At 43.1% G+C, this 13,522-nt stretch overlaps 1 protein-coding gene across 1 annotated transcript in view; it reads left to right on the forward strand.

Moving 5' to 3' along the window:
- Positions 1-13,522, forward strand: part of LOC306948238 (deubiquitinase DESI2-like) — a gene marked incomplete at both ends in the record, with an annotated part of 52,215 nt that overhangs the window by 22,228 nt on the left and 16,465 nt on the right. The window contains 3 exons of the mRNA XM_079537779.1: positions 10,663-10,735; positions 11,984-12,077; positions 13,089-13,230. Of these exons, the coding sequence (XP_079393905.1) occupies positions 10,663-10,735; positions 11,984-12,077; positions 13,089-13,230 (309 nt within the window). The remainder of the gene's footprint in view (positions 1-10,662; positions 10,736-11,983; positions 12,078-13,088; positions 13,231-13,522) is intronic.

A 13,522-nucleotide genomic window follows, 5' to 3' on the forward strand; every position in this document is an offset into this window, starting at 1 on the left:
GATTCCCTTCTTAGAAGCTTAGAGATAAATATTGATTTTTGCAATAGCAAATTAATGTTAATGGCACCCGGCCAATTTCTATCATGGGCGTAGTGAGATATTTTGAAAATGTTCCACCAAAGCCAGCAGGGAGTATGGCTTCCTTGGGCGCAAGCAGCCCACACCCCTGTCTTCTGACAGCTGCTGCTGACTCACGGGCACAATTGCTCCTGGCAAGTGGGTGAGAAGGTCAGAATGAGAATTTACAGGTCTGTATGGCATGTAAGCACTGAACTTGATTTATGGCCTTACACAGCACTTGTATGGGCAGGAGATCTAGAGAATGTATTGTTGGTTTTGTTTTGTTTTGTTTTGTTTTGTTTGTTTTTAATGGTTACTTTATTGCCCAAGGGGATCCATGTTCACTAGCAGTAGGTGTAACTCCTGGCTGTAAGGTGCTGCTGTTGCCATTAGGAACTCCAAGGTGAAGTCGATGTCCATGGACTTACAGCAGAATATGAATCTCATGTCCTTTTTTGACATTCTACCTATGGGATTGTCCATACAGTCCTTCGGTGTTTTGTGTATGGATGTATGAACGCACTTTGGTCTCCTATTTGAAGCTAAGATAGTTTTCTTTTGGACAATAATTTTCTTTACTTTAAAGTTGATGTACCTTTTCTTATTAACACCTTACTGCTGAAGAAGTCAGCATTTGTCTAACAAATCCTAGCCTGCCAGCCAGCAGATTCCTTTGAAGTTGTCCGCTGCCTCCTTTGAGATTCTGCAAAACAGGTAGAAAGTAGTATGCTGTTCTGTTTTTTATGAAAGGAATGGAACAAAAGGTCTGCTTATTTCACTGCCTGAGGTGCTCCTGGCTCTTTGGTGACATTATGAAGAGACTTCTTGTCCCTTTGTGATGGCTGTAATTTACAAGGACCTTGTTACCTCAACCTTCTCTGAGTAGTTATCCATATAAGAACTTAGCAGAAGTCAGAAGTTGCTTTAACTACTTTCTTAGTGTAAAGAGAGCAGATGTCACTGCTTTTTGTATCTAGGAGATACATGTCCTTGGTGAAATTATTAATGGAGTAAGCTATAATGCAGAAATGATGGTAGTCTTGTAAATAAGCAAGGCTGTTGATATGAAATGAAGATTAAGTATATTTGGATGATTTGGCTGTCTAGGTAAGTGTTGGAATAACTGAAAGAATCATCGTTTGTGCAGAAGGGCTCCAAGAGGCTCTGATGGCTGTACCCATGAACTGGATCCTGCTGAACAGTAGTTCATTCTTGAATTACTAATGGATGGAGAGTGTATAAGAAAAGAAGATTCAAGAAAATCTGCCCTACTTGGTCAGACATGGGCAGTTGGCGTTCCAACACAAGTATATGTGTTCTGGCTAGGCAGAAGCAGCCTTAGGGAAAACAGGACAGAGCAGAAGAATCAGTGTTGTATGAATACTTGGCCACTAAAGGAGAGAAATTCAGGTACCTGAGTAGGGTGAGAGCCTCTGGCAGAGAATCCTTAACTGCCTGTTTATATGGTGGCATGGATCTCTTTCTCTCCTGATGGGCCTGTTTACGTGCACATACATCACACTGGTGGAGAAGCTATAGTTAATGATTATGGTGTTCATCTTGGATGTGACAGGCTGAAGTTCAAATTCCTGCTACAAATCTGCCAGAGCAGAGAGAATCACTGTGTATTTGAGCACCTCAGAGCCAAGCTGCAGATGTCTGACAATTAGCTGCTCTATGGAGAGCTCAGGGTGCATGTTACCTATGGCCTGGTTTTCCCAACAAAGGCAAATATTTGGGTCTAAGCAAACTTGATACATAGACTGGAAACCACATTTTCAAAGGATACACTAAATGTCACTTTTCCTTCTGTACTACTGCCTGTCAAGACAGGACTAGCTTCTGGACAGAGGTGGTGAAGGACCACAGAGTTGGGCAGCCTCTTGAATGTGCCAGCTCTTGAGGAAAGCTGTTGAATGGAAAGGTGAAGCACAGAGCCCTGAGGCCATGCTGCTGGCTCTAGTTTGGCCATGACTTGCCTAATAATTCTACAGTCTGCACTCACACTTCAGAGGCCCTGTGGTAAACTGGACTGTAGGTTATTAATCTCCCTGTGGTTTTGCATGAGTCAGCTAATATGGTCTTTGGGAAACCTGCTTCCTGACTTGCCCAATGGACTGCACTGAGGGCTTCCAATGCACATAGGTACACAGGATCCAAAATATGCTCAGCTGAGAATGTTAATAGCTTCCTAGATACTACCAGTGTAAAATGTTTCAGGCCATTCAATACTTCGCCATGCACAGGCACACTAATGTTTTGTTAATATAGTTTTCGGTCATATAAATCTTTCCTTGTGCTTTCTTACTGCCAGAAAACTCAAGAATAGTTAGCTTAAGTCTCACTTCATTTTAAACTGAGTGCGATAAATGCGATACTCCTACTTGAATTCTTTTGTACCATTCTTCAAAAGTCTTCTTGCATAATTCATGTCAAATGTTTGCAAATTTCTCATCTGTAGTCATTGCCTTGCCAAGCTATTAACTCTTTTGTATTAATTCTCTTAAGTCAGTCTGTGATCACTTAGCTGTTCTTTCTGAAAACTTCTCAATTTGTCATTGTGAATGCATCTCAGGGAAAGGTACTGGCACTTAGCTGAGTTCATAGCATACACAAGTTCTCCAGGTGTATTTCTTGCCTTTTTCCCCCTTCTAACCTCACTTTCTTTTGTCCAAGTGGAAAATGACTAATATGTGTGAGTCATAAAGCAACTAATTCAGTCCTGCAACATGAGAATAATTCTACTGCATGTGAACAAATACTTTGTATAACTTACCTACATCGTCTGACTTTTTCAAGAGAGTTCAATTCCCTTTATGCTGTGAACTTGGTTTGTACACAGACAGCAAATGAGGTACATCTGTGAAGCAGAGAATTCACTGTGCATAAGAGCTTTATCAGAAAATATGTTCAAAAATATGGCTGCCCTAAGACTGAGAATGGACCTAATTCCAACCGTATAGACTGTATCACTTGAAGCAGTGACTTTACTGACACTCAGTGGTATACTGCAAGAGGGGCAGAGTTTTAAGGCTAACCCAGGAGTTAAAACACTTCAGTATAATCCTACAAATGGGCTCTTTTTTTTCCTTCTAGCTTCATATTCTTGAGATTGATTGTACAGGGATGTTCTCAGAACTAAGGAGATGGAGCATGTGAAGTGGTGTGCAATAGCAGGGAAAGCCTTTCTGCAAGGGTTATTGAGTTTACCCATCTCTAGCAACAACCTTTCAGTGCTTCCCTCAGATACTTGCATACCCACCCTGGCCTCCTTCAGGCGTACTCAAAACTGAGGTTAAGGGAAGCAGGTAGAGGTTGGGAAAAGGGCATATTGCTTCTCATATGGCACAAATAATTTACTACAAACATCGTGTTATGAATACAGATGCCCAAACTGAGCTATTGGTGTCATGACTGCTGTGACAAACCCTTGATCTTGTGAGTTGACTCCTGCAGCTTCTGTGTGAACCTGCAAGTAGCAGAAGACTCAGAGATGTTCATTCTGCAGGGACAGAAAACAGTTGCTTGATCTAGCCAGCTAGCTGCTCTCTCCCTCCACTGGAAAGGCAGGTCCCCGATCAAGTTCCAAAACACTGGTTGGATGAATGTTCAGTATGCCCAGCAGGAGTTGGCTGCATTGAATGCAGATTTTGCCAGATTGGCCAGAGCAGCAGGTTACAATTGTGTGCGACTTGAGGGAAAGGTTACCCAGGGGTGAGCTTTCTCCCTGGTATGGCTGCAGGAAAGAAGCTCTGTTCAGGATGATGTATGCCATCAGTGCAATAGGTTGGAAAGTGGAGTGGCAATGGAGAAAGTCAATGATTGTAAGAGTCGTCAAGTGATGTTAGTATGCTGAGCCAGGACTATGCCTGCCCTTTTGTAGGATGAAGTGGTAAGTGAAAACACTGAAGCTAATTTTTTTTTCATAATTTTAAGTGTATAATGTTCAGAATATACCCAGAAGTTAACAGCTCAGATGCATGTTATTTCCTTTCTGCAGCATGATTAATGTTATTCTGTCCTGCTGTTCTTCCAGTAAAATCACATTATGTCACAACATTGAAGCATAAGTAGATTTCCAACTCTCCCTCAACAGCAACATCAGTTTTTAATCCACATGTGGAGTTCAGAAGCCACAGAAATAAGCCCTTTATGTTTCATGATTGCTAAGATTTTAGCACTGGTTCATCCATCGGGCAATTCAGAAATGTATCATGATGTCTGAAAAACCACAGCAAGCTTCAAAGAAATTCCTCCTGAAGAAACAGCTAAAGAATGTATTTAAACTAGCTTGAGAGGAAAAGAATCCTGAGCAGAGCCTGGCTGAAAAATATAAGAGCTGCTTATGACAGTTGGCTCTCACGGTCCTGTAGGTGTCTAGCCTGTCTTACCTCCCCAGAGTGCAGGTGATTCTGTGCTGGCAAAAGGCCACTCTGACGTGTTGTGTTGCTTTGTCTCTTCTCTTAGCTTAGCATTTTATGGGGTTGTAGGAGGAATACATTTAGCATCATAAACTGTAAATTCAGGCTGTAATTGTCTGGAAGATTCCCTGTTTACTAAGATGTATTACCAAGAAGAGTGAGAAACTGCCCTCAACAGAAGCTGAGAAGGGCCAGGCTAGGAAGTTTAAACCCCTCTCAACCAAAATGCACTGGAGCGGTCAGCTGCACAAAGAGGTGCCTTGCGTTTTTCTTTCTGCGGTGTGACCCTGCTCTGAGGGACCCTGAAGTACCTCCAGCCAGTTCTTCTAAAAAGTCTTAATGTCCAAATCTGAAGTGGAGTCTTCTCATGTATGGCCTTCCATCTAAGTGCCACATCAAGCTCTCCAGTTGCACTGAGGCTGCAGCCTTCTCTGCACTCGGTTGCTCTCCTGTAGGAAACCCTGGAGTTTCCCAGGCTTTGATCAGTTCTGCCACTGGTTGTTCACAAAGGTGCCAGTGACTGCTCTCTATGAATTGTTTTTCTTGAGACTTGCCTGCTGTTACCTATCACAACTGGAGACTGATCTGTGGGTTTGGTTTGTAAGAGAACTGCTTACTGCAGTATTGTGTTTCTTTAACATTGTCTGGCATTTAAGTGAAGTTAGCATACCTGAGTAAAACAGAGGCTTTTGGCTAATAAGATTTAGAGCGATCTGATCCCTTTTGCCAGCAACAAAGAGAGCACGGCATAGAAGGTGATCTTCCAACTGAGAAGAGTCATATTCTGTGAGTTCTACAGGGTGAGCACCTATCCAGACAGCTTTTCCCAGGTATAAACTACCAAAGACAGGCCTCTGTCATCACTCTTCTTCTCAATATCCTGTTAAGCTTCTTTTTCAGTTGCTGTTCTGCGTGCATGCATTTAAATCCTTTTATGCTTAATCTGTATTCACAGTGTATTAGGGAAATAGCATTTTAGATTTGGTTAATATAAAAACCTTGACCCTCTGGGGAAGCGAGTGTAAAAGAGACACAGGTCACACTGAAATGAGCTTGGGTCTCATCCAATTGCCAAAGAAAACTTACAGCAGCCATGCTATATAATTGTCATTCCACATGATGATGATGATGATGATGATTTTTTATTACTAGAGCTGTGGGCCAGAAGGAATGAACAGCAGAAGGACGTGGACATATTAGCAGAGCTGTGTGCATGCTTGGGGCTGTGGGACACTAGTGAATACTGCCATAATATGAGTAAAGTGCCTTGACAAAGATCTACAGGAAGCCTGCTGTTCTTCATGTCTATAGTTGAGATAATGCTTCCTTCACTACTGCAACCATTATTCAGAGAATATTCTGTGAGCTGTTTTAGGCTCTTTCCTTCCACCTCTGCAGGCCCGACATTCTAGATTTTGGTTTGGTTTGTAGAAAAATTCACAGGGGGAAACTGAAACTCTTTTGAAGTTGCTGAGCATTTGTATCTGGCCTTAGAGGGCTCAGATTTCACTCATGGATTTCCTGAAATGATGTTCTCTAGTTTCCTCTGTAGCTTTGTTGTTTGTGCTCTCATCTCTCAGATCTGGATCAATACATGTCAGAAAATAGTGCCAAGGTACCACTTTATTGCTCTCTGGCAGGTCTCCTGCATCAATCAGATGTTCTGTTTAATACTGGCTTTTGGCTTGAGCTTAAACAGCACAGATGAATTTTTCTGGTGTTTGATATATGACTGACCAGTACATTTATGACCATTCACACTTCGTAGCATGTTTTCCTGAAGTTGCCTAGGTAAGGTAATGGCAGGGCCAAGCACTACAATACCAGGAAAAGGCTGCATGGTATATCTAATAAATGCAGAGGAAAGAAGAAATGCTTCTTGTTGGTCAGACTCCTTTCATGGAGCATACCAATAGCAGCTAGAGCCCTGGGTGTCCTGCAGTTGGATCTGACAAGCCAAGGCTCTCTACTGCAGTGAGCCAGCTGCCCTGTCCTATGGACAGTCTTGTCTCTAGTCTCAAGGGAGCTAGTTAGGTTGGACTGCTTGGTACAGGAATGCTGGGAAGAATCTGATGATGCCACAGAAAATAATGGTCTAAAATAGGGCAGATAAAGAAAAAACAGTGATAAAAATTTTGATGTTATAGTATGGCATCAACCGAAGATTGAATTGAAATATAGATGGATCTCTCTTTCTGGAAACCTATGTTTTCAGTAGCAGTTCTTAAAAACTCATGCTCTGGAAAGTCAAAGGGTGGCATTATCTGCAAGTGCTGCACTATCTGCTTCTTTGTATCAAACTAACAGAGGCATAATGAAGCTCTTTAGTTTCTTATCTGCAAATATGAGATATAGTTTCCCATCCCAATAAGACTTTCACTTCTATTTCCGAGGAGTAAAGATGAATAAAATAGATAACATAACAACTGACTCAGAGCGTCTCCCGAATCTTAGCTATCTCACCAGACGTTTGGAACACTGAAGCAAACTAACCATGAAATCAGGGATGGCTTGAATTAAAACTGGAAAATTCCAAATTCTACATCATCAGGGACCTGCATTAAAAGATCTTAACTGATACACTGCAAAATGCAAATGGGAAGAGGTTCCTCTCTGGTTTGAATTTGATTCCTGGGCTGTCTCCTGCTTTTCTGAAGCAGCTGCAGTCTGTTTGCCTTCATCCTTGCCTCTCTTCCCTTCTGAGCTGTTCTTTGTCTTGGTTTGTGATGGAAACAAGACAGAATGGTCCAAGTCCTTCTGTATAGGCTTTACAGCATGATTTTGCAGGCAGCATGCAATGCAGATATGAATCACAAGTCCCTCTAAGATCCTGCTGAATTCAATCCCCCAGCTCTTTCATCTGGCTCAGAACAGGCTGCAGATTTTTTTTTTTTTTTTTTTTTTTAATCTAAGCAATAGCCAATTTACTCAAGAGATGTGTATTTGCTGACTGTTGCTGCTATTCATATGCTCAGAACTGCAAAGCCTTTGGAAAACGAGGCTGGCTCGTGCTTATGTCTACAAACTGGATTTCAAATCTGGCTTGGATTCTTTTTTCCAGCTCTGCAAGTGACTGACATGTTCACTTCAGCGTAGTTTCCTCCTGAGACAAGCTGTGGGCTGTGCCCCAGTGCCAGGCAGTGGTTGCTGCATGTTCAGTCGTACACTGAAGGCACATTCTGCAGTACCCTGGAGATAGGGGTGAGCTGAGGACAGCAGCAATGATTCAGAGCTGCTTTGCATTTTGCTCTTGATAATAGTTGACTGCAAATAAAAATCTTCAGTATTATCTAAGATGCAAATCAGATCACACTTCAATAACACCCCTGTGTTATTAAGGTTATTTGAAAGAAAACACTAAAAAGTGTTTTTGCTTGCTTGAAATTTAAGTATGGCTGAGGTTGTCACAGTTCTGTCCATAATTGTTCAATAAAAGGTTTCATACTAAAGAACACATCATTTAAATACAGAAAAGTCTGTGTTATGGCTGTAATCCTTCAGCACCTGGCATAGCAGAGAAATACTTCTGTTTCTCTCCCTTCCCCTTTGGTGGAGCCTCCTCACTAGCTGTCCTGCTGTCTGCAGCCTGTCTCAGCTCCCTTGGTTGGGCAGGGGTTGTTCTGGGGCTATGGCCATGCTGGGAACAAGAATGGTGCAGGCAGGTGGAGGACGGGATGGGCTTGTGTCATGACAGTGCTCTGCTTATATGAGGCGGTTGTATTTAGTGCATTATTTTTCTTCTTTGTTTGCTTATTTGTTTGGATGCAACATGGACTTTAACAAGGAAGAAGGGAAAACTGTATTTGAAAGTGGATTTCAATTTAAATTCTTTGCTTGAAATACAGAAGCCAGATGCAGCATGGCCTCTGCGGATAGCCTGACTAGCTAATATGCAAGAACATTTCTGATTTGAAAAGATCTTATTAGTTACTCCTGTAAGCAAAGCAGCTGGTGTGACCCTGGTATGTTGCACTTGTATTATTGCTGTGAGCCAATAGCTCAGCCGGGGGGAGAAGGTAACCTACTTACCTTACCCTCTGGAAGCAGTTACTGTGGGACTGCAGAAACTAGTATTTTTGTGACTCTTACTGATGCTATCTGAGAGCCTGAGGTATTAACCCACGAGACTGGGAGATGAAAGAACTGAACTGAGGGCATGCCCTTGCTGCCCATGTGAGATGGTCTTGGGCTCCTTAGCAGTTGTGGCTGGTATCATATGGATTCTTCCCATATACATCTCCTTCCACCATAGGAGCAGGGGTAACCCTCCTGCAGTGGGCAGGGAGACAGAGGTCTGTGGAGAAAGGCAGCAGAAAACAAGGGGGCATCCATCCCCAAACACCGGTGCGCTGCTCAAGAAGAGGACGTGCTGCTCATGTCTCATCTCAGCTGGTGGATATTGAGGGCTGCTTGATCTAGCTCTGGTTTAGTGCTCTGGTGTGTCCAGACCCGAGAGTTTGCATGATTCAGTGATGAGTTAAATAGAGGATCTACAAAAATTGAAGAGAGCAGTGGGAAGGGGTCTAGGTTGGGTCAGGTATCCTGCACTAATAAATGATCTATGATACCAAAACTCAAAGAACAAGAAGTATTACAGGGCTTGCTGTAAGGAAAGGAAGCTGCTGTACTGCCAGAAGCAAGAATTTTGGGGAGCACAGTGTAAGGTATCAATACTGGCCAACCCCACATCAAGTCAGGCTGGGGGCAGCACTTTTCACATCAAAGCTACTGTGTTTTTCCAGAGTAGCAATGGTCATGCAGAAAGCATTTCCAGGTGATTTACAGAGTTACCGCATTCAAGGCAGTCATCAAAAATACATAAGAAAGCAGAGTGCAGGAGGTAGATGGAGTGTGCCAAACCTCTGGCTGCCTGAGAGCAGAGGGTTCTGTTCATTATGTGGAACTCCATGTCACCAGGCACCAGAGATGCTGCAGATCATTGTGGCTTCTCCAGAAGCTGTTATCTGACCCATAAAAGAATTTTCACTTAATGAATCTATCTCATCATCATACAGAGAGACAAGTGAACGCCGCTCTCTTCCCTTGCAGTGCTTGATTACAATAGGAATTGCATTGCTGAGATTTACTAGAGATGCGTTTTCACTGCATGCTAACTGTAAGTGAACTGTAAATACACCAGGCGCTGGCAATTTCCACTCATTGCCTGAAAATATCATTTCTGCAGCAGCACAGCTCTGCAGCTAACCTAATAAATACTTGTGCTGAGCAGGGCTCATTATCTCCAGTGCAGCACTGCCCTGGCATAGCTGCACAGCTCCCCACTCCAAACAAGCCCCAGCTAAGCTAATTCTGGATGTCTGCACTGTCCTTCACGGTGTGGTGGAAACAGGCCCTGAGCAGTGCTGGCAGAAGAGTGGTGCATGCGTGCTGTGGTGCTCCTCTGCTCTATACTTAATGAGGAAGAGCTGGACTCCAAAGCAGCAGTTGCTTAACAGCTCCTCTTGAAAATTTGTCTCAGAGTTGGGTAATGTTGTGGTTGCCTCACTCCTGATTTTGGAGCAGCCAGACTTTAGTCTCTTCTGAAACACTGCTTGATAACGTGATGTGCCTCTGAGCAAAATGTTGACTGGTATGTTCAGAACTCCTTTTTTCTTAAAAAGCAATTACTGATGATGTAGGTAACTACTAAATGGTGCTCCTCTGACACACGAGAGAAATGGATTTGTCTCCAAAATCTGGTTGCCCAAATAAACCTGCCTAAAACTTGCAGAAGATGTTGGGAAGTGAAGTAAAATAGTGTGCAGAAAATATCTGGGAGTGCTTTAACTCAAGCTCTTCAAGATCTGGAAGATAAAGAGAAGTGAATCTGAAAAAATAGAGAAAGATATTTAAATGAGGAGAAAGATGAATGACCATGTCCTGTCAGAGCCAGGTTTATGAAGGTTCAGGTCTGTTTGTATCTTAATATAGGAAAATGCCTTATATGGCAAGGATTAGATGAGCCTGTTTTGGAGAAGTAATCCCAGTCAGCTGTGCTGACAAGGTGCCCACTGCTGTCAGTCTATAAAGAGTCACAATTTGTCTCAGAAAAATTACAAAAATATTTCTTGTCCTTAAGAGAAGTTGCCTTGAGGAAAGGAGATGGAGGGATGCGTTAGGGCAAGGCTGCATGTTTCTTTCCTGCTAATAATTCCAAATGTGATTTTTTTTCTTACTGTAGTACTGGATAAATGAATACACCTCCACCTTGGGCATTGGTGTCTTCCACTCTGGCATTGAGATCTACGGCAGAGGTATGAAGTATTTCCCTTTCATTATCTTCAGTACATGGGGAAAAAAACAGTGTGGCTGGTCTGATCTGGAAAAGAATCCAAAATTTATAGTTTTTGGCAAGAACGTTTTGAGCAGTGAAAAACTCGACCAGTTCTGTTTTAATTTGTTGGGTAGTCCAGCTAGAACTTCTGCAGTTCTGCCATGAACCAAGTAGCAATTTTGATCTTTAGTGTGTAATTGCAGACTCTATAACTTGTGCAGGCATGTAGCAGAATAGCAGGAAGGACCAATCAAATTGGAAGGACCGGCAGTGAAGGAAAGTCTGGGGTGGGGGAAGAGAGATGGATCAGTAGCTGTATTGAAATCTATATAAGGAAAGTTTGTGCTAATTCTGTGTCAGAGTAAACCAGCTTTGTGTTAGTTTTTATCAGTGTCTATGGTCTGTAAGTTTTGAAATAACCAAGTGGTTTGAAGCTGAGTAGAGCATCCAAGGGATGTGGTCAAGGTGTCTGTGAGAAGAGATGCAGCAAAGTGAAGCTAAAGGACAGGACAGCATCACGGACTTTCCGTTTCTCCCTTCAAACAGCATTAAATGGGACTGACTGAAATTATCTTACTCGTGGTATTTTTAGCTAGTGCCATGTAGCAGATAAAATGCCGGGGGTGCTGTGCTCTGTCTCAAGCACAGTAGCTTTCATAGGCCATGTGAGATGGCCCATATAACATGGAGGGGCCTCCAGGCTCAACCCACATGCTAAGGCAGCAGAATGTAATTAGCTTGGGCTTTTTTTCCAGCAAAGAATTCCTCATAGCTGCCTGCAAATCCCTCTGGAAGAAGAGGACAGATTTCTTTCTACTCTAGGAAAGGCTTCTCCCAGCTCAGTATCACTGCTGACAGCCTCTCATAGTATTTCCAGATGCCTCTGCCACTCAACTTTGTACTGACAGGAAGCCATGTGGACAGGCACAAAGAGGTGGACCCAGCGAGCTTTTCTGGCACTGAGAAGTAGATTAGCAGTGCTAGGTACTAATTAGCAGTGCAGCCAGCAGTATTAGCACTGATGGAACCTGCTCTGGATCTGAGGCTTTGAGGGTATCCTCAGGCTGCTAGGTAACTGGGCAGAGAAAATGTCTTTCAGAGACTGACTGAAGCTGATTTTGGCAATGGCCCAGCCCCTGGTGCTGATGCTGAGCTTTAAAGACAGCTGCCATCCTGACACAGAGTTCATTCGATTACTCACAGTCTGTCTGTTTTCTTTCCTTGTCAGAGTTTGCCTATGGAGGGCATCCCTACCCTTTCAGTGGGATTTTCGAGATCACACCTGGCAGTGCGGTAGAGCTTGGCGAGACCTTTAAATTCAAGTAAGGGCCCTTTTCTACATTTTCTTTCCCTGCTAGTAGCTGTCTCTGTAGGGAGAGCAGGGAGTCCTTTCCCCCCTTCTCTCTCATTAGCACTCTCACTGCCTCCTTTACACAATCCTTGTTCAAATGGAGCTCTGCAGGGGTTCTTGATGGCTGATAAAACTTACACCAAATGAGGAGTGGTGCTGAAGTGTGTTTAGAAGGGTTTAAAAGTATAGTTATAAATCAGTGTAGTTCTCTCTTCTCATTTTCTTTCCTTTCCGTGCTCCTGGTTTTACCTATCAGCAAGAATGGAAATAACTGTGTTATACAGAGCCAGTGCATGGGGAAATAAAAAACTACTCTTTTTATGAGCATCACCTTGTTATGGATATTGCAGAAGTCATCTCTTGTGTTTATACTTACGCTGTCACAAAAGACAGGCCAGCTTACTAGAGGAGTCTGAGAGGATACTTCATTAAGGGGTTGTTCAAGGTGCTTGGGCTTTGGGGCTGTGGTTCAAGGAACTGCCCTCAGAAGATGGGACTTGACTTTCACAGGCTATGGGTTTACATTGGTGGTGCTGCAGACTTTAGAAGAACAAGCACTATTGAGTGAATACTGAGAGAAGCAATATGTTCCCACATAAAGCTCTGTCTGCTCCTTTGTGGCCCATACCATGGAAAACATCTCTATGACGGGAAAACTGTCTCCACTGTCCTACTGTGATTTTCTGCTGAGCAGCTATGGATATAGGGGGAAACAAGCAGACCCCAAGAACTGAGATGTCCCTGGTGGTGAGCAGAAGGCTCTGGGGGCTGCTTCTGTGCTGTAATCTGCTTTGCGGATAAACTTGAGGATATTAGCATGCCATTTTTTTAAGTAAGAATCTGTCTGATAGCCCCAGATATGCATGTTGATGACTTACACCTGGCCTTCTTGCCATTGCCTTATCATTTCCTTTTTCCTGGTGACATATCACTCTCTTCATTCAAGCTTTCCATGTTTCCTGTTGTGCTTTGCTTTTACTAGAGAATCCATCGCACTAGGCACCACAGACTTCACAGAAGAGGATGTGGATAAAATTATGGAAGAGCTGGGCAAAGAGTACAAAGGCAACGCATACCACCTGATGCACAAGAACTGTAATCATTTCTCTGCTGCTTTGGCTGAGGTGGGCACAGCTGTTTTCTTTCTCTCTCTTTTTTGTTTTTTGCTGTTTCAGATCTGTAGTAGTGCTTACAGAAGGGGAAACAGAACCAGAACGTACTGCCAAGTCAGAGCCAAGAGTCAAATCTCCTGTCTCAGCCCTTAATGTTTTTGACAGCCTGTTGATGTTCAAAAAGAAAGGGTTAGGAGGTAGAGATGCAGCAGGTTTATTACTGGCTTGGTTTAAACTTCCTGTAAGACTTGGACTTCCTGCATCGAAGCTCATTGAATAGGCTGCAGAGCAGAAATGGCAAAGA

The sequence above is a fragment of the Tetrao urogallus genome (genome assembly GCF_951394365.1).
Source record: "Tetrao urogallus genome assembly, chromosome: 6".
NCBI lineage: Eukaryota > Metazoa > Chordata > Aves > Galliformes > Phasianidae > Tetrao > Tetrao urogallus.